The sequence below is a fragment of the Pseudorasbora parva genome, chromosome 9 (genome assembly GCF_024679245.1).
Source record: "Pseudorasbora parva isolate DD20220531a chromosome 9, ASM2467924v1, whole genome shotgun sequence".
Lineage (NCBI taxonomy): Eukaryota > Metazoa > Chordata > Actinopteri > Cypriniformes > Gobionidae > Pseudorasbora > Pseudorasbora parva.
In genome coordinates this window covers 17,895,012-17,921,060 of record NC_090180.1, presented here as the reverse complement: position 1 = coordinate 17,921,060, position 26,049 = coordinate 17,895,012, and the positions used below count along the sequence as shown (strand labels likewise).

At 37.6% G+C, this 26,049-nt stretch overlaps 1 protein-coding gene across 2 annotated transcripts in view; it reads left to right on the top strand.

The window, feature by feature from the left end:
* The window catches only part of LOC137090293 (low-density lipoprotein receptor-related protein 8-like), a 120,037-nt gene that overhangs the window by 15,621 nt on the left and 78,367 nt on the right, over positions 1–26,049 (top strand). For both annotated transcript variants that reach the window (XM_067454211.1, XM_067454210.1), the window contains exon 3: positions 22,931–23,053. In XM_067454211.1, the coding sequence (XP_067310312.1) occupies positions 22,931–23,053 (123 nt within the window). The remainder of the gene's footprint in view (positions 1–22,930; positions 23,054–26,049) is intronic.

The window sequence follows — 26,049 nt, the reverse complement described above, 5'->3', positions numbered from 1 at the left end:
TGACACTGTTAAATGACCAGACTGGTTTGTGCCGATAACTAAAATAATGCAGAAGAGCATCTTTGAAAGCACAACACATCAAACTGGTGTCACTCCTGTCAGATAAGAACAGGAAGCTGAGGCTACAGTTCACACGGGCTTGCCAAAATTGAAGATTAAAAAACGTTGCCTGGTCTGATGAGTCTCGATTTCTGCTGTGTCATTGAGATGGAAGGGTCAGAATCTGATGTAAACATCATGAAAGCGGATCCATCCTGCCTTGTATCAACGGTTTAGGATGGTGGTAAACTGGTGTGTGTGATATTTTCTTGGCACACTTTGGGCCTCTTAGTACCAGTTGAGCATCATAAATGCCACAGCCTACTGGAGTATTGTTGCTGACCACGTCCATCTCTTTATGACCACAGTGTTTCCATCTTCAGAAGGACTTCCAGCAGGATAACACACCATGTGATCAAATCATCTTGAACATGAGCTCAGTAAACTCAAATGGCCTCCACAGTCACCAGATCTCAATCCAATAGAGCAGCTCTGGGATGTGGAGGAACGGGAGATTCTTATCATTGATGTGCAGCCGACAAATCTGTGAAGCTATCATGACCAATATCTCTAATGAATGCTTCCAGCATCTTGTTGAATCTATGCCACGAAGAATAAAGGCAGTTATGAAGCAAAAAGTGGGTCTAACCTGGTACTAGCAAGGTGTACCTAATAATAAAGAGGCTGTTAGTGTGTACAAAAATATAGTCATTTCTGCTTACTGATAAAGTAAATGGTAAACTGATTTTACGTGATATTATATTAACAAGAACCTAATAATAAAGAGGCTGTTAGTGTGTACAAAAATATAGTAATTTCTGCTTGCTGATAAACTGATGAAGTAAATGGTAAACTGAGTTTACGTGAGATTATATTAACATGAATTTACATTGAACTAAAAATAAGTTTAAAAAAGACACACCACACACACACACACACACACACACACACACACACACACACACACACACACACACACACACACACACACACAGGGAACCACCACACGCCACTGCTTGTATTCCTTTGGATTCCGAAGTCTCTTTGGATTATAGTGTCTGCCAAATGCATGAATGTAAGTGATGCCGTGTATACTGTAGGAGAAAATCCTTCAGACAGTAGGCGTCTGTTTACATTTTCCTTTAGTCTTGAGAAAGGTGGCTATTAAATGCAAATGTTTTCTATAAGTCACCTCATACATAGTTATTGGTGCAAAAAAAAATGCATTTTGGTTGTCTGATGACTGATGCTACGGGTCAGGTTCATATCATATTGTTGAGGCTGAATGTGCCCTTAAAATATAAAATAAACAGTCAAGTATTAAGTTAGAGTGAAGCCTTTTTAAAGGACCGTTAAGATTTAGTTTTTTTTTTTTTACACTTTCTTTACATTTAAGCAACTTAAATTCCCAAATTCTCCAAACGGACATTTTGTTTTCATTAATCTCAATAATGATTCTTATTATTATGAAGTAATTTGTCTACCGTATTACTGTAATATTAACATGTCTAAATGTGTATCTTTTTTCCTCATTAAAGTAATGAGACTTTCGCATCACAATAATGGGAATTTGGGAAATTCAATGAAAATAAAATGCAAAAATAAGGCTTAATTTTCTTTCAACAAAATATTGTTTCTTTCTTTCTTTTGATACTGGGTTGAAAATATTTTTTTGGTTTTATGAACGCATTTGCTTTGAGATGGAATGTTTTGAGTTCCTCTGAACTCAGGTTATGATTGTAGCATTTGTGCTGTTTTGCTGCTCACATGTAATTGCAAAGAATTTGCAGTGATTATTCTCTGATCCATGTTATTAATAGCTTATGCTATCAAAAATGGGTATTCAAAATCAATAAGACTAAGCTTCATAATGCACAGATCAGTAGAAATTCAGAATGGTTGCGTTTTTACCGCCATCTGTGTTACTTCTTACAAAAATGTTAGTATATCTCAAAATCATTATTATCCTTTATTTTCCTCTGACATTGATTTCCCCTCTTGAAATCCTTTGTTTCATTATGAAATGAACTAGAGATAATGTAATATCTCAATGCTGACAAACTTTTTTTTTTAAACTCTTTTGAGATCATGAAAATCAGAACTGTTCTCCACAACACAGCAGACATTAAAGACTCACTTCAGTCTTTTATCAGAGCACACTGTTGGCTCAGTCTGTCATACACTCAGTATTTGTTAACTACTGTGCTTAAAGGTGCACTATGTAGTATGTTTGCAGCAAAATATCCAAAAACCACTAGGCCAGTGTTATAAATTTTGTTCAGTTTAGTTCTTGCAATATCCCAAATGTTTCCAACTATTTGTAAATTGTGAGAAATTATAATTGTTTAACCCATAAATGCCGACCCGAGACGTCATTCACTACCCTCCTCCTCATTCATTTTTTTAAAGTTAGACATCAACCGTCTTAGTGTTCCTCAATCAAACAATAAATAATTGAATGCCTGTTTATTCCATTAAAGGTGGCAATGTCTGGTATGCAATGATGAATTGACGTTTCACTCAGTTACCTCTGACAGAAAACGAAACAATAATACTTATAATCTGCAAAATTGAAATGGCTTAGTGATTTACTGCAGAGAGCAAGTACTAAACACAGTCAAATATTAGTGTCACTGTCTCTTGATGATGGATGTGGTCAAGAAGCTGTCAGTGATCAAAATATTGATTTTGAAGACGCTGAAAATGATTTTGGAGAATATGCGTGAGATCCCGAATATGAGGCAGATGCTGAATATACTGGTAAACGAGCTCTGATGAGGACAGATGATGATGGTATTAAACATCAGCTCAAACTGAACCCTTCCAAGCTCCAAAAGGTAACGAAATAGGTTTCATTTTATTCTTCTGTAACTGTTACTCTAACATCAGTAGTTTTATTTATTATTGCGACAGGTCCATGGTAAATATAGTCCATGGTAAATATAGATCCGGGTTGCAAACGACCCGAATATGTAAGAATGTTTGGCGAAACAGTCATGCATTTAAGGGTTGAACACAATTATAATTGTAATCTAATATGATAAACAGAGCTGCGTTACCTCCTACTCATGACCGGAAATAGCACCCACGATTGTGTCCCGTCCCATCCCGTCATAATAAAAGTCCCGTGTTGCAGCCGCTCCAGCGGCCTTGCTCAGGTCCCACAACGCTGCTCTGCTTCATACTACAGTAATGTGAATAATCGCATCCATGAACATGAGTCCTATCCCGAATCTTTTCCACCGGCTATGAGGTGAAGACCACATGTCCCAAGATTCTGCACTTAAACTTGTCAAAATCAAACTACCAACAGGCGAACAGGCGACCTCTAACGGACGGATAAATTACATAGTGCAGCTTTAACTGGAATCTATAAGAGTACTCTGCTAAAATGCTATTTCTATTACATTACTTAAGAGATGCAACAGGTTTCTGGCTATGAATTAAATACATACACACCTCTTATTGCTGGAAGCAAATACAGTTTTGCTTTTAGTGTGGACAGATAAATTACTTCTTAACCCATAAGTATGTGTCCCATCGGATTTAGACACAGTGTAACATTCAGATCTGATTTCAGACTATTTAGAAAAGCATTTCTTCATTGTGATTCTTTGATTTTTGGGCGGCACAACAGCACACTAGAAAGCAATCCAACTACTTATTGTCTCTTTGTTTCCACAATATTGACTTATTGGACATATGCTAATGAGGGCCAGCTGGAAAACTAAATTGGTTTGCACATCTGACTTTGACTCAGCAAAACATAGCCGTATAAATGGACTAATCCTTACTGACCCATTTAGTATTAATGCTAAATGAACAGTACGTCTGCAACTGTGGCACATTGTTGCTTGCGGGCTTAATTATGTAAGTGAAAAAGAGCTTCTTGGTTTTGCCATCATTCTCTGATGCCAAGTCAGCCATGCTTATTCTAATAGTGGTGTTATCTTACTCTGAAGTGTACTTGTAATGATTGTACTGCTAGTCTACCCAGATCACAAAGGTTTTTTAAAGCTGTGAATTGATGTTTCATCTACAATTTAAGCCATCTTTGTGGTGTGGAAGAAAAGCAGGGGGCGGTTTTACAAAAAAGATTCGTAAGAATAAAATTCTTCTTTACTGCTGGTTTCTTCTTTACTGCTGCTTTTTTCTTAAAGTGCACCTAATGTGTTATTTTGATTATTCCATTTCATATATTGTATAATATAGCTGTCTGTAAGCGGGCTGCAAAGTTGTAAAGTCTAAGGGCACAATAAAGTTATGATGTGCCAAAAGATTTGATCAACCCTGAACCGCCTTAACGAGTTGTCTGTATTTCGAATCCCACTGTGTTGCGATTCTACGTCACTAGAAAAGAAAAGTGCATAATGCCCGCGTATGTTGTACGTCTTACTTAAAGGTGAGAAACTGTCCGCGGTAAAATGGGCCGAGCAAACGAATGATTTTAAATTTAATTGTTGCGATATCCTGTTGAGATTTTTTATCTGTGGCAAGGGTATGAAAAGTCCTCACGTCCCCTGCACAGCCTGGAACATGACATTTGTGTCCATGATCTGCCATTTCCGCTATCCTTCCGTGACGCTTGTTTATCTGCAGAACTCCCAATGATTCGGCTGCCCAGTTCTGCCTGACAATGAACATGTTCTGGCATATGCAAATGTTGGGGGCGTACATATTAATGATCCCAGCGATTGCGTCACATTTGTTATGTTTAGATTCGCCTATTTTTCCGTGGTATTTTTCATGCAATGGTTTTTGAGACTCACAATATGTGATGTCCATGTCCTGAACTCGTATTATTTCAGTATGGCAAGGTTAATTCAAATTTTTTTTCCTTTTCCGGTATTGAAAGAATTTTCTGGTGTTGCTTGTTTTCACTGTTATACGGTAGGGGGCGCTGTTAAGCATCTTATGAAAAAGTACAGAATCCCCAGATCGAAACAGCTGAAGAAGCAGAATCAAGCAATATAATATGTAAGGAGATGCATATGTAAAATAATGCATTCATCAACATTAAAAAGCATACAAATCTGCCTAATGTGACCGAGCTATAGGACTGTTGGTTGATGGACTTTACCTATCTTGGCATGTGTCAAGTCCCTATTAAGTAGAGGCTTATAAGAAACTAGGGCTTGGAGGTGAGAAGCTCCCTCCTCCACCTGGAAAACTATCCTTAATCCCTAGACGTAGGTGAAATCTATCCTTGAGGAGCTGAACAAACATCGGTACTGACGGCTGAAGCTTCATTCTAGTGCATCTCTGTTTGAGCTCTAATACCAGATGGCAGCGTGCCCCCTGCCAAGCACCACCCGACCCCTGTGAGGCTTGTGCTCGGTGATCAAAGCTGCACTGAGCTCTGCCCCGAGGAGACGGAGTCCAAATGAATCATTGTTGAGGAAAACTGGGCTGAAACCTGCCCAAAGACGAAAGGGCATTAAAAACTGCGTTTTCATCTGATGTCACACTCCGACTCAACAGAGCAGCTGCGGCAGGAGAAATGCCTTTCTTCATCATTTATCGCAAACAAAGAAAGAGAATAAGAATGCAGATTAAGGGTCTGAACCTTCACTGGTCTAACGGTTCGGTTCAATTACGATTATCATGCCATCGGCTCGGTTCAATTCGATATCACGATGCATTGACGATGCATACAATGTATACAGTTTTGTCAATAAATCCAAGCAGTCAATTATATGAACTGAACCTTTAATTTTACCTGCTCAAAGAAAAAAAGCTTCTTAATGTATCAAACATAACTCAAGTATGGGCACAGAAGACAACAAGAGCATTTCAAATAAATACACGAAAGTAAATACTAAAAGCCACTTTCAGAGGTTGCCTGGCTGGGCTGCCTTACAGTCCAAATTAAAGTCTAAATGCATCTGGTTGTTGAAACCACATATGCAAATTTTACTCCTCCCAACGATTCTAAAAAAATACACGTATGAGTGTGTTATTGGCTGATTTATGTTATAGCCAGATATGACCGTGCTACCGCAGCACGCAAATTAAACCGAAAGTGAAGTCATAGGTGCTCAGCATACAATCATCTTCATTAAAATTAAAGAAACTGAATGATCTCACCAGTGCTGTTACTCAGTGAGAGTAATTAAAATGCTCCAGACTCGTGTCTCGCCTTACGCACAAAGCACATACGCACGTCAGAAAAGAATCAGTACACCGGTTATAGTCTATTAATGAATATACTGAATCGTCCTTGTCTGCATCGCGATCCATCGAAGAAACGATTAATTTTGACACCCCATACAGATGAACAATTACCACCAATTTGTCAACATTGAATTATTACACTGTCTAGAAACAAATCTAGCACTGATTGAGAGACACATTTGCTATTAAGGATGGGGAGGTATCTTTGTCAATTGTGAAGAAGGTGCTCTGCTTTCTGAAGAGTGGCTGAAGGCTTGTTTGATGTTTGCACGCTGCTGTTTAAATTATTTCTGTAGGAAACAGCCCACACAGTTGTGTGCACTTTGCTAGTCAAATGTGTCTACTACACATCCACACACACAGACTCTTTTTTTTTTCCGAGGTTAAACTAGCATGAGCACTCATATGTTTGATCAAAAACTTGTAGGCTGGAGGTCTCCAACCTTGTGTGAGTGAGAGCTACCTGAAGAGAGCTACTGCTGTTTATATACCGTATGCTTCAGGCTTCTTTAGTTTCTTTAGTTTCATGTCATATTTCCATGAAATCTCTTTTTATTATTTAAGTATTGAACATATTGTGAATGATTTCTAGCAAGCCTTATATTGGTTTTTAAATATCACTGTTGATCTTCTCAAGTATTTTTCTCATTCATTTTTCCCTTAGGGATTTGAAAAAAAGGCTTTGTTAAAGAGTTATAAGCCAACAACCAAACCAGCCTATGAAGTGAGCATTATCTAAAAAACACAAAACGATCATTTTATGGATGATAAAATTCTTAGTAAAAAGAGCTTGCTTAAGAGTTGGAACTATTTATAAATAGGCTAAACTTTTAGCATTGTCTAAGACTGATTTTAGGTGCTAACTGAAGTGACACTTCAGTGTTGTGTACTTGAATATACATTTTAGTGTCCAAAAGTGATGTCCAGGCTAGGAAAATGGACAGCTTCATCCTTAAAGGGGGGGTGAACACTCAGTTTCAGTCAATCTCATGTCAATCTTGAGTACCTATGGAGTAGTATTGCATCCTTCATATCTCCGAAAAGTCTTTAGTTTTATCATATTTATAAAAGAAATATGGGCTGTACCGAGTCTTTCCGGAAAAAACCGAGCACCTGGAGGCATATCGTGTGGGCGGAGCTAAAGAATGACGAATGTGCACAAAGCGGTGACGTCCTCAAGCGTGGAGAAACCCATCGCTATCTCAGCTAATACAGATAATGATCCACAATCAAATCTGAGGCTGAAATAAATTGAACAGGAGAAACGGCAACATCAGGATGTCCGTCTCTGTGGTATGTACTGTATTTAGGGGCTTTTGTGTGTCTTTACGCACAGTTTATGAGGACATGATTCGGATTATGGACTATTGTATGTGACTAGACCTAGAGGTAGCAAGCAAAACAGTTTTGCACGTCAGAGTCAGACTAGTGTTATACAGAACAACAATGGAGTAACCGTTAGCGCATTTGAATGACGAAGCACGCGATCGTATCGTTTACTGATGTTTACTTATGCGACGGTAGCCAATAGCAGAGACATTTGAAGTTGATTTACTAACCGGCTGCTTCCAAACCAGGACCGAACCTTTATCGCTGGGACCGCTCTGTCAAAAACACACTTCTTTGGTATGATTTGGTGAAGTCCTGTGACAGCAGTGACCGTGGAAATCCACTTTACGACGCGACTGAAGCGATGCCTTGAAGCTTCCCGTCATTTCTGCGTTCAAATCGGTTCAAATGCAGCGCTGCCTTCCCGGAATGCTGTGCTGAAGCGTTGAAGTCGCTCGACGTCACCCATAGGAATAAAGTGGAGCGCGGCACGTCATAAGTGTTCACGGACGACTGGATCTGCACCTGAGAGACTGTTTACGGCGTGCATTTCCTCTCTCTCCCTCTAGTTACGCGCGCGCGCACCCTACTGGGAGAAGAGCCCGTACAGCCCATACAAGGACCTTCCGATCTATTTAACGTCAAGTAGACCCATACTCGAAAAAAAGGAGTATTTTTAACACAGAAATACTCCATCAAACGTCCAACATTAGTTTTTGAAACTTTGTCTATGTTTAGGATGGGAATCCAAGTCTTTAAAGGTGTAAAAAGCTCAGTATGCATGAAACAGCATTTCACCCCCCCTTTAAATGCCAGCATTATGTATTGTTCCTTGTATTTTGTTTTGGCCCTTTTCTGTTTCTCTGCCATGTCTATCCTTACATACTGTAGTTTCCATATGTTTGCCTATTAGTCTAATTTAGTTCTCCTGTTGATCATTGAGTTTCCTCATTTATCTCTGTATTTAAGTCCTGATTTTTTTCAGGTTCACACAAGGCTTAAGGCTGCAACATACTCTGCAAGAACAGAGAAAAAAGTTCTTGCTCCCAGGGCTGCGAGAACAAAATGACGTCATTTTGTTTTCCCAGTCCTGGTTTGGGAGTGCTTGCAGCTTGTTCTCGACACATCGCCTGAGCAGAACTTTTTTTCTTGCGGGTGTCCGAGAACTATTGTGTGATTGGTCAGACATTTAATGTGGGCGTGGTTAATGCAGAGAAACGCAGATGATCGACACCTGCTTTTCTCGTGAAGTATAAATGTACTGGCAAGAACGAACTTTGTTTTTGTTCTTGCCACCTCGAGAAAACCAACAAATTTCTTTGTTCTTGCAGCGTATGTTCCAAGCTTTAAGATAGTCCCAGACTAAAATGCATGTTTGAGCTGTTTTAAATGAAAAGCAACTTGCACAGATATATCTAAAACTATGTGAGTGCCATTGTTTTGTTTTATGTTGCACACCAGGGGCCTATACCATGAACCTGGTTAAGATGGATCGCCAGTTATTTTTCAGTTTAGTTTGCCCTGGGTTTTAGGGACCATGAAAGGGGCTCGTTTTTTTAGCTGTGTTCATCGCCATAGTAACTTGCACTCCACGGCTCAATCTGAAATTGGACCAATCAGAAATTTGGCATGGTTAGTTTCACAAAAGTGCTATTTAAGGCCCTGCCTACTTTGGACTGATGGGTTCCAAGTCATCATCACCAGTGTTAAAATGTAAAATTATAACTTTCATTTTTGCAGTTAGAGCATCGATTTGTAGAGTGGGACAAATTATGACATTTATAGAATGCGCTCTGACCACATTTCTGAAGTGGTGCATTTTTGTAAGAAAAATATCCATATTTAAAACTTTATAGACTAAGGGTGCGTTCACACTTGTAGTTCGGTTCGTTTGGTCCGGACCAAAAAACAAAAACAAACGTAATAGTCCTGGTCCGCTTAGCGTTCACACAGGCATTTTTAACAGCGAACCTAAAGTTACCGAACCAAAGGCACAGGGAGACGCTCACAACCTGATTGGTCGGCTTATATGACGTAGGAGCTCGTTTACCGAACATGAAAAAACAATGCTGTGTGCGGATTACACACGCAGGCATTTTATGGCATTATTTTTTACCAGAGAACTCATGAAGAGCTCATGAAATGTTCACAACATTCAAAACAACGGTGTGTGCTGGATTAAACGCGATCATTTTATGCGTGTAACACATATGGCATTATTTTTTACCAGAGAACTCATGAAGAGCTCATGAAATGTTCAAAACAACGCTGTGTGCTGGATTAAACGCGATCATTTTATGCGTGTAACACATATGGCATTATTTTTACCCGCTGAGAACTCATGAAGAGCTCATAAAATGTTCAAAACATTCAAAATAGCAGCAGGATTTCCTCCGTTGTGCAGAAATGAGTCGGGCGTCTCTTATGCAAAAGAGACGGCCGTTCTGTCGTCTGTATCTGCTAATAATGGGCAACACAGGAACTTTGATGAGAAGAGCCAGGTATGCTTTTGTGTGTTTTTTTCTAGCATTTTCGAAACATGCTCGTCAGACCAAATATTGATGAGGCTCTTCCTCGTTGCTCTACGTTTGCCCTCTAACGTTAAAGTTACTCATTTTGGATACGCCGATCTTTCCGCATCGTCAAATCAGCTGCATTATGCGTGGCATCTTGTGACATTACGTCTGGTTTTTGGTCCGTTTACATGTCTTTGGTCCGTGTTGCGTTCATATATCAATCGAACCGCACCAGAGTTCGTTTGGAAGCGGACCGAGACCGATCTTTTTAGCGGTCTCGGTCCACTTGTTTGGTGCGCACCAGGGTTCGGATGGCAGCGTTCACATATGTTCAAATGAACCGCACTAACCGAGCAACCACACCAGGGTTCGTTTTAATCGAACCAAACATGACAAGTGTGAACGCACCCTTAAATAACTAGCTTTTGGCGACTTAAGGTGAAAGAGTAACCTCTGACATGATGTAAAGGAGCATCGCAAGCTTCGACACCTCTTGCGTATAGTGCTGGGCAACAAACTCAAGCCCCTCTTCTCTTATATCAGAATCCTTCGGTATTTCTGTTTAAAAATTCTTGCTTTAGACTTCTAATTCATGACCAATTCAGGGTGAATTGATCTAATTCAGTATTTACTTCTAATTCAGGGTGAACCTGCTCTCATTTGTGAAAAGCACAGTGCACCAGTGGAAGACCTGCCAATTCTGGTGTTCAATGACAAATGGCAATCAATCAAGCTCCACGGTGCCGGGTAGTGACCACAGGGCCCACTAGAGGACGTTGGACCCTCAGGCCATCCTCATGAAGTCTGTTTCTGATTGTTTGGTCAGAAACATTCACACCAGTGGCCTGCTGGATGTCATTTTGTAGGGCTCTGGCAGTACTCATCCTGTTCTGATGGACTACCGGTCCTGCTGAAGGACTACCAGCTCTCCTATAGTAACTGTCTGTATCCTGGAATCTCCTCCATGCTCCCTATGAGGGATTATTAGGAGGCCAAAATGGACAGAGTCCAATGGACAAATTTGGCCAGGATGCCAGGGTTACACCCCTACTCTTTTATCGAAGGACATCCTGGGATTTTTAATGACCATAGAAAGTCAGGACCTCGGTTTAACGTCTCATCCGAAGGACGGTGCTCTTTGACAGTACAGTGTCCCCATCACTATACACGTTAGGACCCACACAGACCACAGGGTGAGCGCCCCCTGCTGGACTCACTAACACCTCTACCAGCAGCATGATAAAAATGATAATTACATTTATTGAATATCTTTCATGTTATCTGAAATTTGTATGTCAAGCAAGTATTATGAAAAAGAAGATGGTTAGGAGATGATTAACATGGAGTGTATTTATAGAATGCGCTCTGGTTGACTCACGCGCTCCATGCGGCCACCAGGTGCCCGTGGGCACTGCATTGGAGACCACTAGTCTTTGACTCCCTGGATGTCTGACATCTACAGAAATCTTCCCAAACTTTCTAGAGTTGGTATCGTTCAGTGATCTCATAATTTTCTGCCAATGTCTCCTCTGCAGCACTTACAGACAAATGTAATTTGTACTGCATGTAAATTGATACCATTCACAAAAAATTATACCATAAATAAGTTGGTGACTTGCTTTGCTATTTGACTTGATTACTTCTCATAGCTATTTTGTTTTCCACTGATGCCACTATATGGTTAAAGCCAGTAATAAATCAATTTAATGACTACATGTAGCCATTGTGCAGATAAAGTTTTAAGTGCAGTAATACTGAGGCAGAAAATTGATTGTTCAGTGAAGTGTAATGAAGTTGGACCTGAGCCAGTGCAGATATAGCACTTCCTTCGACCTACTACTGCAATACTGTGCGCAGTGTCCACAAAACCCCAAAAAATTATAATTATACCACCTAATTATACCGGACTTCCTTTACACCAACTATTCCACTAGCCATTTAGAGAACCCACTGACTAGTTGATTATGAATAGGTAGTTTTGCAAATCCCTAGTTCTTTAAATGTCAATAAACATTAGAGTATTTGAGAAATAACATTTTTAAATATCAGTAGAAAGAATGGTTGGATGGCAGTAGACATCTATGTGAAGCTCTGTAAAAACTGTTTTATTGTACCCTCCCCTGAGAGACCATTAGACAGCAGCAGAAAACTACCACTGAGAGAGTATTAAAATACACACATTTTCAAATCCTTATAGTGCTATAATAGATTATATATCCCTCCAACAGTTTTACTAGTGGCTTTAAACTCAAATACTCAATAGTAAAATAAAATAAACCAAGAATGTAAGCAACTTTGAAGTTGTATCAGCATCTGTGATAATGAACTGTCATTTTTAATTCCAGCTCTGCCAAATATTGATTTTCCTTTGTTGATACGAGGATAAAAATAAGAGGGAATCTGGATTAGATGTGATGGCATGTCATGGTTTTATATTCTGGTATGTGAAGCATGTCCAATTGTTTGATAGAGACATTTATTTGAGGATTACACACATAAACATGATTGGGGACAGGCTGTTCTCTGGAGCGGGTATTCAAAGCTCCAGGTATTTCAATTTGTCCCTAAGCCCTAATTCTGGATTAGAGTCCTGTTGAAATCCTAGTATTATATGAAAGGGAGAGGAAGTGAAAGAGAGCGAGAGAATAGTAGAGACGTTAAATGTAGCCTCAGATCAATTAAAGGAAGCTTTATGACTGTTTTTCTTTTTTCCCTACTTGTCCTGATGGACATTCATACATTTTTAAAAATGACTGCATTTTAACTGCAGTTATCTTATGCTAATTTTTTCCTGCAAATGCCTTGTTTGAATTGATGACAAATATGTTAGGTATGATAGAAAGTTGAGATTAACACTTTTTTTTTTTTTTTTTAGCATTTACTCTCATTTAAGAATCTTGATTACTCAATTAAACATGTTGAATTAAAAAAATATATTGTATTACAATTTATATTATTCTCAGTGAAGGGACAATCCATAGACTGATCAAGAATAGGTACAAAAAAAGTAAAATTATTAAGTCTGCAGTACACTAATGATACTCTCGTAAATAACTGTTACTTGATTAATCATCAAAAATAATCAGTAGATTGTCTACTGACTTTGTTGTTTTTAAAAAAAACATGCTAATGATGGTAGAAAGCTAACAATTGTGTTATATGGGAAAAGCTCGTTGAAGACAAATATTGGCTAAAGAGACCGGTTATTACTTAGATTGAACTATTGTTTGTCCCCACACGTTCTTCTACTCTGAGGGATGTGTAATGTGAGACCTGCATGTAGAGTTCCTGTCCATTGCGATCGCTAGCCTTTTCTCAGTGTTCGTGTCTGTACTTGTGTTGTTGTGGACTTCATCAGTCGTCAGCCGCTGCCCAAGAACTGTTCCAATTCAAAGTTTCCATTTAGCCAAGTACAGTTCAAATCCCCAGATGTTAAAAAATTAAGTATCGGTTCAGGCACCATGTAGGCACCAGTACCGTTTTAAAAGTAACGGTTTGGCACCAGTATTTTAAAAAATGATACCAACCCTATTTACAAAATAATACTGTTATTTTGTCACAAAATGTAGTTTTATGGATTTTTCAGGTGAGAATGTAGTTGTTTAAAGCTCAAATCTGTGGTTTATTTATGAAGATAGCGCCTATTTGAAAATTTGATCTGAGATTTTTGGAGTTGTGAGATCCAGTCGATCAGTGGGCACTCAGTGCTCATGCTCATGAATCGCCGACTAGAACAGCGTAACCATGGCTATGTCTCTGTAGAGGTTAAACATGAGAGATACTTTGTCTTCTGTCCATTTAACAGGCATATTTGGTCTCATGAATCTAGGTTCCCAGGTTGTTTTGGCTGAGGACAATGTGAAGTTCCATAACTTTTTATATTTAAGCTATTTAATTTTACCATTGTAGCCTACTAGCGCTGACTTTAAATCTTTGACTGAATTGTTTGCTTGTCTTTATTTCTTATTATATAGCTTTTCATACCTTTTACTTATACTTTTATAATTGATCATTAAAAAAGTTATGTTTTATGTCATATTTCATTTTATTACAGTAAGGTACTTGCTTTGCACATATTGTCTGAACCACATATAATGTCCAATATTTTAAAAATGTAAATGAAAAGAGCAGGGTTGTGTTTTTTACTAAATTAGAAAAATGCTCAATGCAGATTACTTAATCACTTGTTAAAATAATCGGCAGATTACTCGATTAACAAGATACACAACAAAGGTTACTCGATTAATGATCAAAAGTTCAGAAATTACTGGATTACCATAGGTTACTACCACAGGTAATACATTCAATTAATCAATAACAGTTGTTAGATTATCCCTTTCTTATCTGTATAATGCAGATTACTCATTTATCCACCATTACAAGGATGCACAACAAATCAATCAATTATCAAGATGTACAACAAACAAGTACTCGATTAATGATCAAAATACCTGGAAGATTCATTTGTCACAGATTCTTTGATTATTTATTGAAACCGTTGTCAGATTGTAACTACTTTCCAAATCGTACTATGTGGATTACTCAATTAATCATCAGAATTGTCGGTAGTTTAGCTAGATATACAAAACATATTCCTTTCTTACCAGACTGTATGTCATCAGATTACTCAATTACAAGCTCTAGTGTGAACTGGGATCTGTGGTTTGCCATAAAATGAGCATCAACTGTCTGATGCACTTGGATTCTCAGAGGGTCCTTTTGATTTCTGCTCTAATGAAAAAAGGATTTAAATATCATAAGAGGTGTGAGCAGGGATTTCTGAGCTGCAGAAGCTCTTCACACCCATCATTGATGCCCAGACACACTGCTGTAAATCCTGCCTAATGTGAATTCATTTCCCAAATGCACACCATTTAATTTCAAGGGTGCTATTTACCAATGAAATCTTCCATTTGCTTGAATTGGAGACTCAGAAATAAACTATTTATTTACAAAACTATTAAATAGTGTTTTGTGGGTGCATCTTTGTTTGCCCCTGTATGTCCTTACTTTGTGTGGGAGTAAAATATTTATATTCCCATGCCTCAATCCAGTTTCGTTTAGGTATTGGTCAGACTTTATGTTGTACTTGAAACCACTCAAGTTTCAAACAGGTTAGATCTTTTGTCACAGAGGCATATTTTTGTGTCTATGTTGGCTTATCGCGTTTGACTTTTAAATCACACTAGAACACAGTGATGGAAGAATGCAGGACCAAACAAGATGTAGAAATGGATAGAAGCACGCTTGTCTGCCCTATTCTGACAGAAAGGAGAAGCATTGATGCTTGGCAGGCTTCGGATGATTACAGCGTACAGATTGAGCCGCTCGAGCAGAACTCTGTTCCTTATCTGGAGGTGAAACTCAAAGGACTGTAGCACATACAAACTATCTTGTATTGGGTTATGGTGTGCAGCTACTACATCTCTCCTCTGAACCAAAACCTACCAAGCTGCCTTTCTATCTAGTGCCTATATAATTAGCTGCCATCTCAACCAAAATGGGACCATTTTGAAACATCTTATGCAAATCACGATGAACCTTTGTTCGGGTATATGCCATTTAATTTGAACAAGGCTGGCGTGTGATATGTTTGTAACACATTTGTCATGATGGGGGTAATCCACAATCGTAATTCATATAACAGGCAAAATATCAGAACCCTAGGGCAAATACAAATAACAACAGAGTCCAAAACACAGGAAGACAGAAGGTCAGGGGCCATATTCACCAAACATTTTATCTTATCATTAAGAGTTCCCCCCATTTTTTTTTTTAGAAACTCATAGAAATATTGAACGAGTTATCATGTTGCCAGATTCAAATAGTTTTAAAATACAAATGTTGCCATATTCAAATAAATGTTTTAAAATGGTAAAATAAGGGTCACTAATTAAACTATGTTCAGCTTATTGTCAGACTCGTACATGTCTGCATCTCAAGAGATTGTAGAATTCAAGTGACAAATTATGATTTATTAACAAAGTTTGGTAGGAGCATGTTCAATCTATGAACTATCTATGTCTATCTAATAAGCTCGAAATGAGGTATATATATACACACACATACATACATACATACATACATACATATATACACATACATATATTATATACATACATACATACATACTGTATATATATATATATATATATAAATATGTATGTATGTATGTATGTATGTGTATGTATATATATATATATAATATGTATGTATGTATATGTATATGTATATATATATATATATATATATATATATATATATATATATATATATATATATATATATATATATATATATATATATATATATATATATATATATATATATATATATATATTAGGGCTGTCAAAATGAATGCGTTAACACAAATTAATTTTAATGGCACTAAATTTATCAACGCGCAATTAACGCACTGGCATTTTCTGTGTGATCCATGGTGTAGTCCGTAGTTGGAGAAATTGAGATCAGCCATAGACGTAAAGGATGCAGCAGCAAACATTAATAGTGAATGAAAAGGGTTAACATTAATATTACTAAATCTAAACCAAAACCTTTTCTGTTGAACTTTTATTAGACTCAATGTCGAAAGAATAGTGCGTTTTTACACTGAGCACATTCTCTGCAGTCCGAGCATGATGCACTGCAAGCTCGCTCTTGCTCACGTCTGAGGTTAATCATTAACACCATCACCACTTACAGTACATGCGTTTTTTTGATCTAAATACATTACAATTGGTTAAAACGACTGCCAGTATAAAAACTCCCTTTATTTATACATCTTAAAATGAGAGAAATCACTGCTTATTCTGAAATTTTAAGCTTAGGCTTAAGAGACATGAACAAGTTCTTTGATAAACATCTATAAACTTTGATACATGTATTGTCTTCATGCTATATTATTGATTATTATTATGATTTCACTAATAATAAACGTAATTTAATTGAAGATACATTTACAACTGATAAAAATGTGCGATTAAGTTGTGATTAATCGCGAATTAACTATTTTTTAACGATTAAATATTTTAATCTATTGACAGATTAAAATTAATATATACAGGGCATAACTCTGGGTTTGGGCTATATTCCGAGCTCGGAACCCTCGAACAACCAAATATGCTTATTAAATGTTTTTATATATATATACAGTTGTAAGTGTTAACTCTTGAAAACAACTGAAACAGAATCGGACATTATTAATTAAATATTTATTTCTGGTGTTTCATCGAAGATTAAGTCAAAATTTGTATTGCATTTATGAAGAAAAGGTTCAGCACTCAAGGCTCTATCACCATTGCTTCAATGGTGTACAGTGTCTTTGGGTGGATTGCTGAGGCGAACTGCGGCAACAGCCATTAGGATTGTTTTAGTGACTTTCTTGACTACTCCTAACATTTCACAGATTTCCTGTCTTTTTCCATCTCTCTTTCCCTGTTTTTTCTCATTCTTTCTGTCTTTATAAGTACTAAGGCTGGGCGATATGACGAAATATATCGTCTGGACGATAGAAAATGTCTATCGTTTTACATAAGGCTCTATCGCTTACGCCACGATAAGGCGTTTATGGCAGAATTTTGCGTCAAGATGCACCTCACGCCACGGCATGCCCATGCACGCTGCAATACATAAACAAACGTTGAGGAAGACGGTAGTAGACGCGGTTCAGACCAGGGTAATTCTCAGAGTAATTATGCCAGAGTGGTGGCATAAGCGCTCAAATCAATCTTCAGACACAGACGCTGCAACGGGCACCATATAGCCATATATTGAAATATTTTAATGGCAGGTGTAGGGATGGCGAAAACTAAACATTTTCTTGACCGACCACCGAGCCTCATTAGCCGGTTGAAACCGGTTAACCGATTAGTTTAAAATATGCTGCGCTATTTGAAATAACAGCCGCGAGCCGCGCTCCCTCTGTCTCTCTCTCGCTCTCTCACTCACACACACACGCGCTGCCGCCTCCCTTCCACTCACGTCACTTTTTTTAAATCCCCCACAGCCACAGCGCGAAACACGAGTCCCGCAAACGCGCCGCAGAGGAGCTTGTTTGTAATCAGAGGACAAATGGCTCCTTAGTTTCGAAATGGTTTGGGTACAAGGTGATCGCGTTGAAAATAAAGGCATTTGTCCAGCGTTAGAAGCTCATTTGAATCATCGCCGCGGCTCATTTAAGAAAATGACAGCTCCGAAGAGAGGCCGCTTTAGTTCGAGGTAGTGCTAACAATAATATAGAAAGACGATCAACACCTTATGTTACCACTGAAATGAAGATGTAATATATTTCCAAATGTAAGCCCATCTTAAGCGAAATGCACCCTTCATACTGTCGTCTGCCCTGACTCTAACCTCAAGTGTTTACTTTTTGCTAACCTTGTGAGCGCGCAAACCCAAACGCTGTGACCTCGCTTCAAATGTTTTTATTGGTTTATTAAGTACAAACAGGCGAGTTATGAAAAATTGAGTGCGAGGGATATGTTCAATCACATAAAAAGATTTTGGAATGAGACGGCCAACTGTAGTAGCGTTTAGTCCACTGTCTATAATAGCCTAATTTAGAGATCACTTTTTTATTTATTTTAACCGACAACTTTGATTGGTTAACGTTGATACGGTCAGCCATCGGTCAAACGGTCATCGGTTAACATCCCTAGGCAGGTGTTAACTTTACCAACAGTCTTGCTTTAAAAAAAGGTTCTAAATAAAATAAAAATGTAGTCCATACTACCTTTATTTGTTTTGTATATCTTTTCAAACTGCATTTCCACATTGCAATTTTGTATAGACTATTCATAAACTGAATTAACAGAAAAATTGCTATATCGTTATGTATATCGTTATCGGGATATCAAATGAGCTATATCGGGATATGAAATTTTGGCCATATCGCCCAGCCCTAATAAGTACCATTCTGTCATAATTAAAACAAACAGCAGTGCCTAACAGATGGCGCTAGTTGGTAAAAACAGTTATTTAGTGAGTAAACAACTTTGTAGCGAATCACTGAATTTCAATGCAGATGTCCTCATTGTCCTTGAAACATCAAGCCATTACAGTTTCATCCAATTGTAATGAAATGCATCACAATTTTATCTGTGTGAAGGCATGTGCAAATAGGCAGTATTTCATTTTTTAACATAATTATTAATAAGCATAATCATCATTGTATAATAATCATAATAATAATACATAATAATCATCTTTCTAGGTTTTCCATATTCCGTTTCTCTCTCGCATCTCGCTTCAGTTTAACTCCAAAAATCACATTTTTGGCTGAACATTTCTATTTTTGATCTTTAACCTTTCTGACAGTATTCATTTCACTGTTCAATCTATTTCACTTTATTGATCATCTGTCAACACTACTTAATACAGACTATTAAAAAACAAATCAATATTAAATATCAAATGTCCATTCAGGCTGAAGAGTCACTTATGCCGGCATAAATAATTCTCACACAAACAGCTGTTCAAATTAGTTTTTTAAGTCCATAGTCCAAGCATGATAGATACTGTATATTTCATGTCATATATTCACAACTGATTACAGCAGTGCTAAAAAAATACACACGCATATTGCAAATTTCCTACTCCTGTCCCAGCTGATTTTATCTTCTTATTTTGCTTCTCACACAGTAAAACCTCTGGGCAACATCAGGCCATTTTGACACACTACAAGGTTAATCACAAAAACATTGGCTTACTTTTCATGCTTGATTATCACCTAGTGGATGATACAAAAAAATAAATAAATAAACTGGTATTGAAGTAGACATCCAAGCCATATCAAGGGAAAAGGGTGCAAAAACATGCAGAACACCTTAGCAACTACAATCCAGGGACCATCCAATACTAATCAAGTCAAGTCACATTTATTTTAGTGCTGTCAAATCGATGAATATCAACCAAAATAAAAGTTTGTCTTCTTTTCTTAAGTATATAAATGCATGTGCGTGTATTTATATACATAGTAATTATACACAGTACACGGACATATTTTATGTAAACACAAACTTTCATTTTAGATGCAATAATTGATTTGACAGAACTAAGCGTTTTATTCAATACAGTGTTTCAAAGCATCTTCACAGCAATAAAAAGGAAAATAACAGTGTTAATTATGAACTTAAATTTCAGTTGTAAAGCAGCTCTACAGAAGAAAATATTGTCATCAATCAGCCCATTTTGCTTCAGTGTTGATTCAGTTAATTTCAATAATATCAATGTTGCAGTTATAAAGTTTATCAATTATAAAAGTAATTTAATTCAGCTGTAAAGCAGCTCTACAGAATGCAATAGTTAGCCTGACAAGCCAGACCCACATCAAGATGTTTGGTCTGGAAACTCACCATTGATAGGGCTCAATCCGAGGGGCGGGATAAACGGTTGTCTTTCAAACTCCCTCTGCACGCGATAGGATAGCGCTACACCAACCAGAGCAACGAAGGTGAAACAGAGCTTGTTGATAGATTAATCATTCACCGTATCCGGTCGGCTAAACTCTGAACACATCTTCCCTTTTTAAGAATCCCTTTTCTTTGTTCTTTTCTCAGAGAAAAGCTTAACTCCAAGTCTTCCAGAATCACAGTCAAAGCTGATTCGAAATTCCGCCGCCGTTTGCCAGTTTATGTGTTTACTAGAAGCACGCAAACGCAACTCGGCCGTCGTCATTATGGCCCCGCCCGCCGACTCTATACACGATGTGATTGGCCCATCCAGATTCAGAGGAATACAGCTCAGAAGGGTATTGAGAGTTCCTAGACGACACTTGTGGGCAGATTAAATTTGCTGCCGCTAGGGTGGGTCTAAATTTCTAGGCTATGCAATAGTACCATTATTCAGGTCATTTAAGTTCAGTGTTGATGTTAGCAGCATTGTATACCATTGTGGTGGTTCACATTTTCTTTAAAATGTTCAAAATGTTTTAATCATATTAAATATTCCTAATTTAACAGCTGTGCCTGTAGTCATAAAAATAAAGGGGGCAAACTGATTCATCTGACCTAACTGAGCTTTTGCTAAACTCTACCTTCCTTGTTTACAATGCAGACTCAGACAAGCGTTACAATAGAGATTTCATTGCGATTCTTTTCAGTAAAATGTGCTAATTTAATTAAGCCGAAGTAATTATTTTTGTGGCAAATTTGTCTGATTTAAAAAAAAAAAAAAATGTTTTAATGAAAAATATTAAATTACAAAGTAACATGGGTAAAAACTGCAGACTGACAATATTTTTTGTAAAATTTCATTTTAAACTGTCCAAACAAAAAGAGAAAACTTGCATTCAAAGAGCAAACGGCAACAGTTGCTAAAGTAGGACTGGACAGCAGCAAGTGAGGCTTAGCGAAGGGTCTATCATGATTACAATCCGCTCAATAAACGCCTATTTACTGTTGTAAAAGACAAGAGAGAGCTGCTGATGTAATGTTCCTGTTAGAAACACACTCTCGGATGAGTCAGATGCACAGCTTGATGATTCTGGGAGGGCTGCGGGTGCATTCCGTTTGATTAGACGCGTCCCTGTTGGTTGGTTACCACGCATTGCCTTTACCAGAGTCCAAGGACAATAGGAGGCCTTACAGAGCTGTGGGGAAAGAAAATGATGCAGCATTGCCGCAGTGGATTCTTCAGGTTTTTCGACAGGTCTTGTGGAGTTGTGTTAGGGTATTGTGATTGCCGCCCACTGAAGGTCTGTGAGTGTTTGTAAGTAACTCGGCAGGTGGAGAGCAGTGTCTCTGCATATAATATCTGCAGCTCCAGACTGTTGTCCATGCTCTGTTGCATACAGCTCCATCTGCTCTGATCAGTAAATGCAGCATTACAAAAGCAATGAAATGAAAAATTATCTGTTTTCTATACATATCTTTTAATTGTTTTCCTCCATTTATATCTAAAATGCCACGCATTCAGACCACAACTTAATCTTTCAGCGAAACAGACTATTTAAAAAATAAAAAATTTGGTAAGCACAAGGCTTTCTCGCATTAATATTAGGTATAGCAACATTTTAGTTATAGGGATAGTTCACCCCCCCCAAAAAAATTGTCATTGTTTTCTTGCTCTCCTTCCAAACCCATGAGACTTTCATTCATATTCGAAACACAAATGAAGAGAATTCTGTCCCTTCATTGAAAGTCTATTCACACAAATATTCTGACTGTTCAAAATGCTCATAAAGACATTGTAAAGGAAATCCATATGAACTGAGCAGTGCATGAATTAATCCAAGTCTTCTGAAGAGACACAATCGCTTACGGTTGAGCTTCCGTTTCCCATAATTGAGTGCTCAGTATGTTTGCTGATCAATGTTTATATGCGAATAAAAGCCCAAATTAAATCTGTTCATCATATAAAGCAATCGAGTCTCTTCAGAAGTTTTGAATTAAGTGGTGCAGCCTTGAGTGCCTGTCTTTATGAGTACAAAACAGCTTATGCTGCTGGATGAACTGGTATTTCTTACCATACTGTTTATTACCGTAATTATAAACACACTGGTTTGTAGCGCAAACAGTTTTACCATTTACTGCACTTTATTCTTCTTCTAGTTATTTACCTATAGCGTCTAATGAATGAAGCACATTCACAAAAAATAGCTTACTTCCATTTTGTGAAATAAGGTGGAAATAGACTCTTGTTTGTTGTTTAGAGTCGGTAGAAATGTTTAACTTTCTTTCTTTCTTTCTTTCTTTCTTTCTTTCTTTCTTTCTTTCTTTCTTTCTTTCTTTCTTTCTTTCTTTCTTTCTTTCTTTCTTTCTTTCTTTCTTTCTTTCTTTCTTTCTTTCTTTCTTTCTTTCTTTCTTTCTTTCTTTCTTTCTTTCTTTCTTTCTTTCTTTCTTTCTTTCTTTCTTTCTTTCTTTCCCCATGTGCAGTGAAGAACACGTGCGCACCCTCAGAGTTTGCTTGTGCGAACGGTCAGTGTGTTCCTGGGCGTTGGCGTTGTGACGGAGAACCCGAGTGTCCAGATGGATCAGATGAGGCTGATGCCACCTGCAGTAAGTCACATCAAATCATAAAACTCTTACTGGTTTTGCTTCATTTTTTTGGTTGAATTGTTTGCGATAAGCAGTGGTTATTAATCTTTTGGACTCCAAGGCCCCCTTTTGTCTGAGACAATATTCTCTATGAACGGCTATGTACCTCGGGTAGTCCTGCTGTAATAAATATAGTTCATAGTATCTAGTTCATTAATGGAACTGTAGAGGGCGCAGGCTGATAGGTCCTTTACATGCAATCTGCAAGCAATCACATCATTAACGCATGGTACAAGCTGATTGGCCGTTGCTGATTCTGCAGCCAATTAGATTGCTTGTTCAACTATTTAAAAAGTCTTGTTCAGTGTTTGCTGTAAGCTAGTCTTGCATAACGCTATAAGAGTTCCTCTGAAACCCTCCACCTCCCCAGCTCCACCCCCTTAGATCTGTTATGGGATTTATGTATGTCTATTCATGCAGCAGCCGCAGTAGATCTTACATGCTTACTGCATCATGTCTGTGTATCTAATTGCAATAGCAAATCTATACTTGCTCTGAAGCAGCATTATGCATAGCAAATCTAGTCTGCCAAGACCAAATACATTAACATTGCAATGTTCTTGAACTAGGGGTTGAACAGGCTAGTTGACTTTAATGCTATTCCATGACGGAAGAAGCTTTACTAATCGCTGATCATGAAATAAAGGGCACAACAGGATAAGTCTTTGAGGTCCACTATTATGCTCTGTTTGAAACAGTTAAAATGACAAATAGCTATAATAATGTGGGTACATTAAACAGCTTATTGTATACACACAAGTTAATCGCCATTCTAAACTATATTACTATACTAAAGTATATCGCACATCACGCTCATGTCACACTCGCACATAAACTTTAAGTAGAGCAGAATTTATTATCAATAAAATAGCTTGGCATTCCTTAGTAGCTAAAACCCACAGCTTCACTATTAGTAGAGAGATGCTGCCGGGGTAGAATTAATTCACATGCCACTCTATCTTTAACGGTTTGGTTGTGGACAAGAAGTATTACGTCATAGTACGATGACGTAGTAGTTTGATTCAGGAGAAGAGCAACCTAACATTCACGCTTACATTTACGAGGACAGACTGGGTAAAAACAAAGTCCTTAAATGAACAGAGACAAACAAGATAGCTAATGAACACAGGTGGACACTAATAAACTAATCAACAGAGAAAACTTGGTCACAGAGGGCAGAACTAAAAACGCTAAAGATCAGATGTGACACTCTCACTAATACATTCATGCATTCATATAAATGTAATCTTTACTGTGCTGCTTATCAAGAATGGAATGTATGGACTTATCTAACTCTGGGGAATACGAGCTTAAGTCCCAACAATTTGTTGTGTTCCTTTAAATGACTGCTTCAATTTAAGTTAAGTACTATCAGCATCTGTGATATTCTGCAAAAGAAAATAATTTTAAACCCTCAGTCTTAAAACAAGCACACTGTGTTTACAGAGTTGCTCTAATGGAAGTCAACAGGGTAAATTTATCCACATAATAATAGTTTCAGCATTAAAAGGATCACATAGAACACTTTTAACAGCTTTAGTTACATATTTTTTGTACAGAATATTTAATATACATGCTTTAATATTATTACAAGCTCCACATTTCAGTTGTTTAACCCTCCAGAATGCTTTATTCATTATGACTCATCCATAATGCATTACTGTGAAATGTGGGACAAGTCTTTTTTCTTCTTCTTTGGTTATCGGAATGATAGAACTTGGCACTTGCATTGAACCCATATCTTTCCTTTAGGCTTCTGATTTTAAACACACTGCTATAAACGGCACCTGAAGTTAAGATAGCCTCTCCGTTTAAACACAGTTACTTATTGGTCACCCAGAGTGTTTGTTGTGCAGCAACGTGATTGCATTTGTCTGATGTTTGGTCTGATTAATCCAGTAAATGTTCTTTCCTCATGTGGGAAAATTAAATGTTGTAGTGTTCTTGTGAATAGTTTCACTTCAACTCTATGTACTCATGGCTTTGCTGTGTATTTAAGGCTGAAAATCAGAACATGATTTTAGAAGCAGCATTCCTCCTTTTCAATGTATTTTGTGCCTGTGGATCAAATTATAGGAGTGTTATTTTTTTCAGTGGAAGTTATTTCTTAGCTCACCAGGGCAGCTCATCTAGTATTTAATTACATTTTCACCTTCTGCCATCGCGTGTGCACTTTTCTCATGAATGATTCAGTCGCCATCCCCAACCAGTTCTGAAAATGTGTGTTCAGGGATGATGTTCAGTGGGAAGACATGAAAGACATCTACAGCATGTGCTGTTTATGCTGAAGTTCCCATTAAAGATGAATGAGTCCACAGTTAAATTCTCACAAAACTTCACCATTGCATTAACTGATAAGACAGAGAAAAGAGAATGATTTTAGTGTATGTCCTGCGGATTGTTCCATCATTTGTTATGTTTGCTCATTCTTCCTTTTAAGTATGTAAATATGTAATAAAGAATCCAACTGGTCTGAAAAGCATACTGAAGCATAGGCCATTATAATCATGGTATGTGACCATTATCTACTGGCATCCCCCAGGGCTCAATTTTAGGACCCTTACTTTTTAGCCTTTATTTATTCCTGCTTGGACATCTTTTACAAACTCTAGGTATTAAAACATCACTTTTAATGCCGATGACATTGTCAAAGTGAGGCTGTCTCATTGCTTACTAAATGTATTTCTAAGATAAAATTATGGATGGACAATAATTTTCAGGAGTAACGGATCAAATAAAATAGCAGTCAGACTGAACTGCATCAATAAGCTCTTGTTTTACATGACCGACTTAAATTCTTTACATGTACAGTGGGGCAAAAAAGTATTTCATCAGCAACCAATTGTGCAAGTTCTCCCACTTAAAAAGGTGAGAGAGATCTATAATTTTCATCATAGGTACACTTCAACTATGAGAGACAGAATGAGAAGAAAATCAAGAAAATCACATTGTATGAT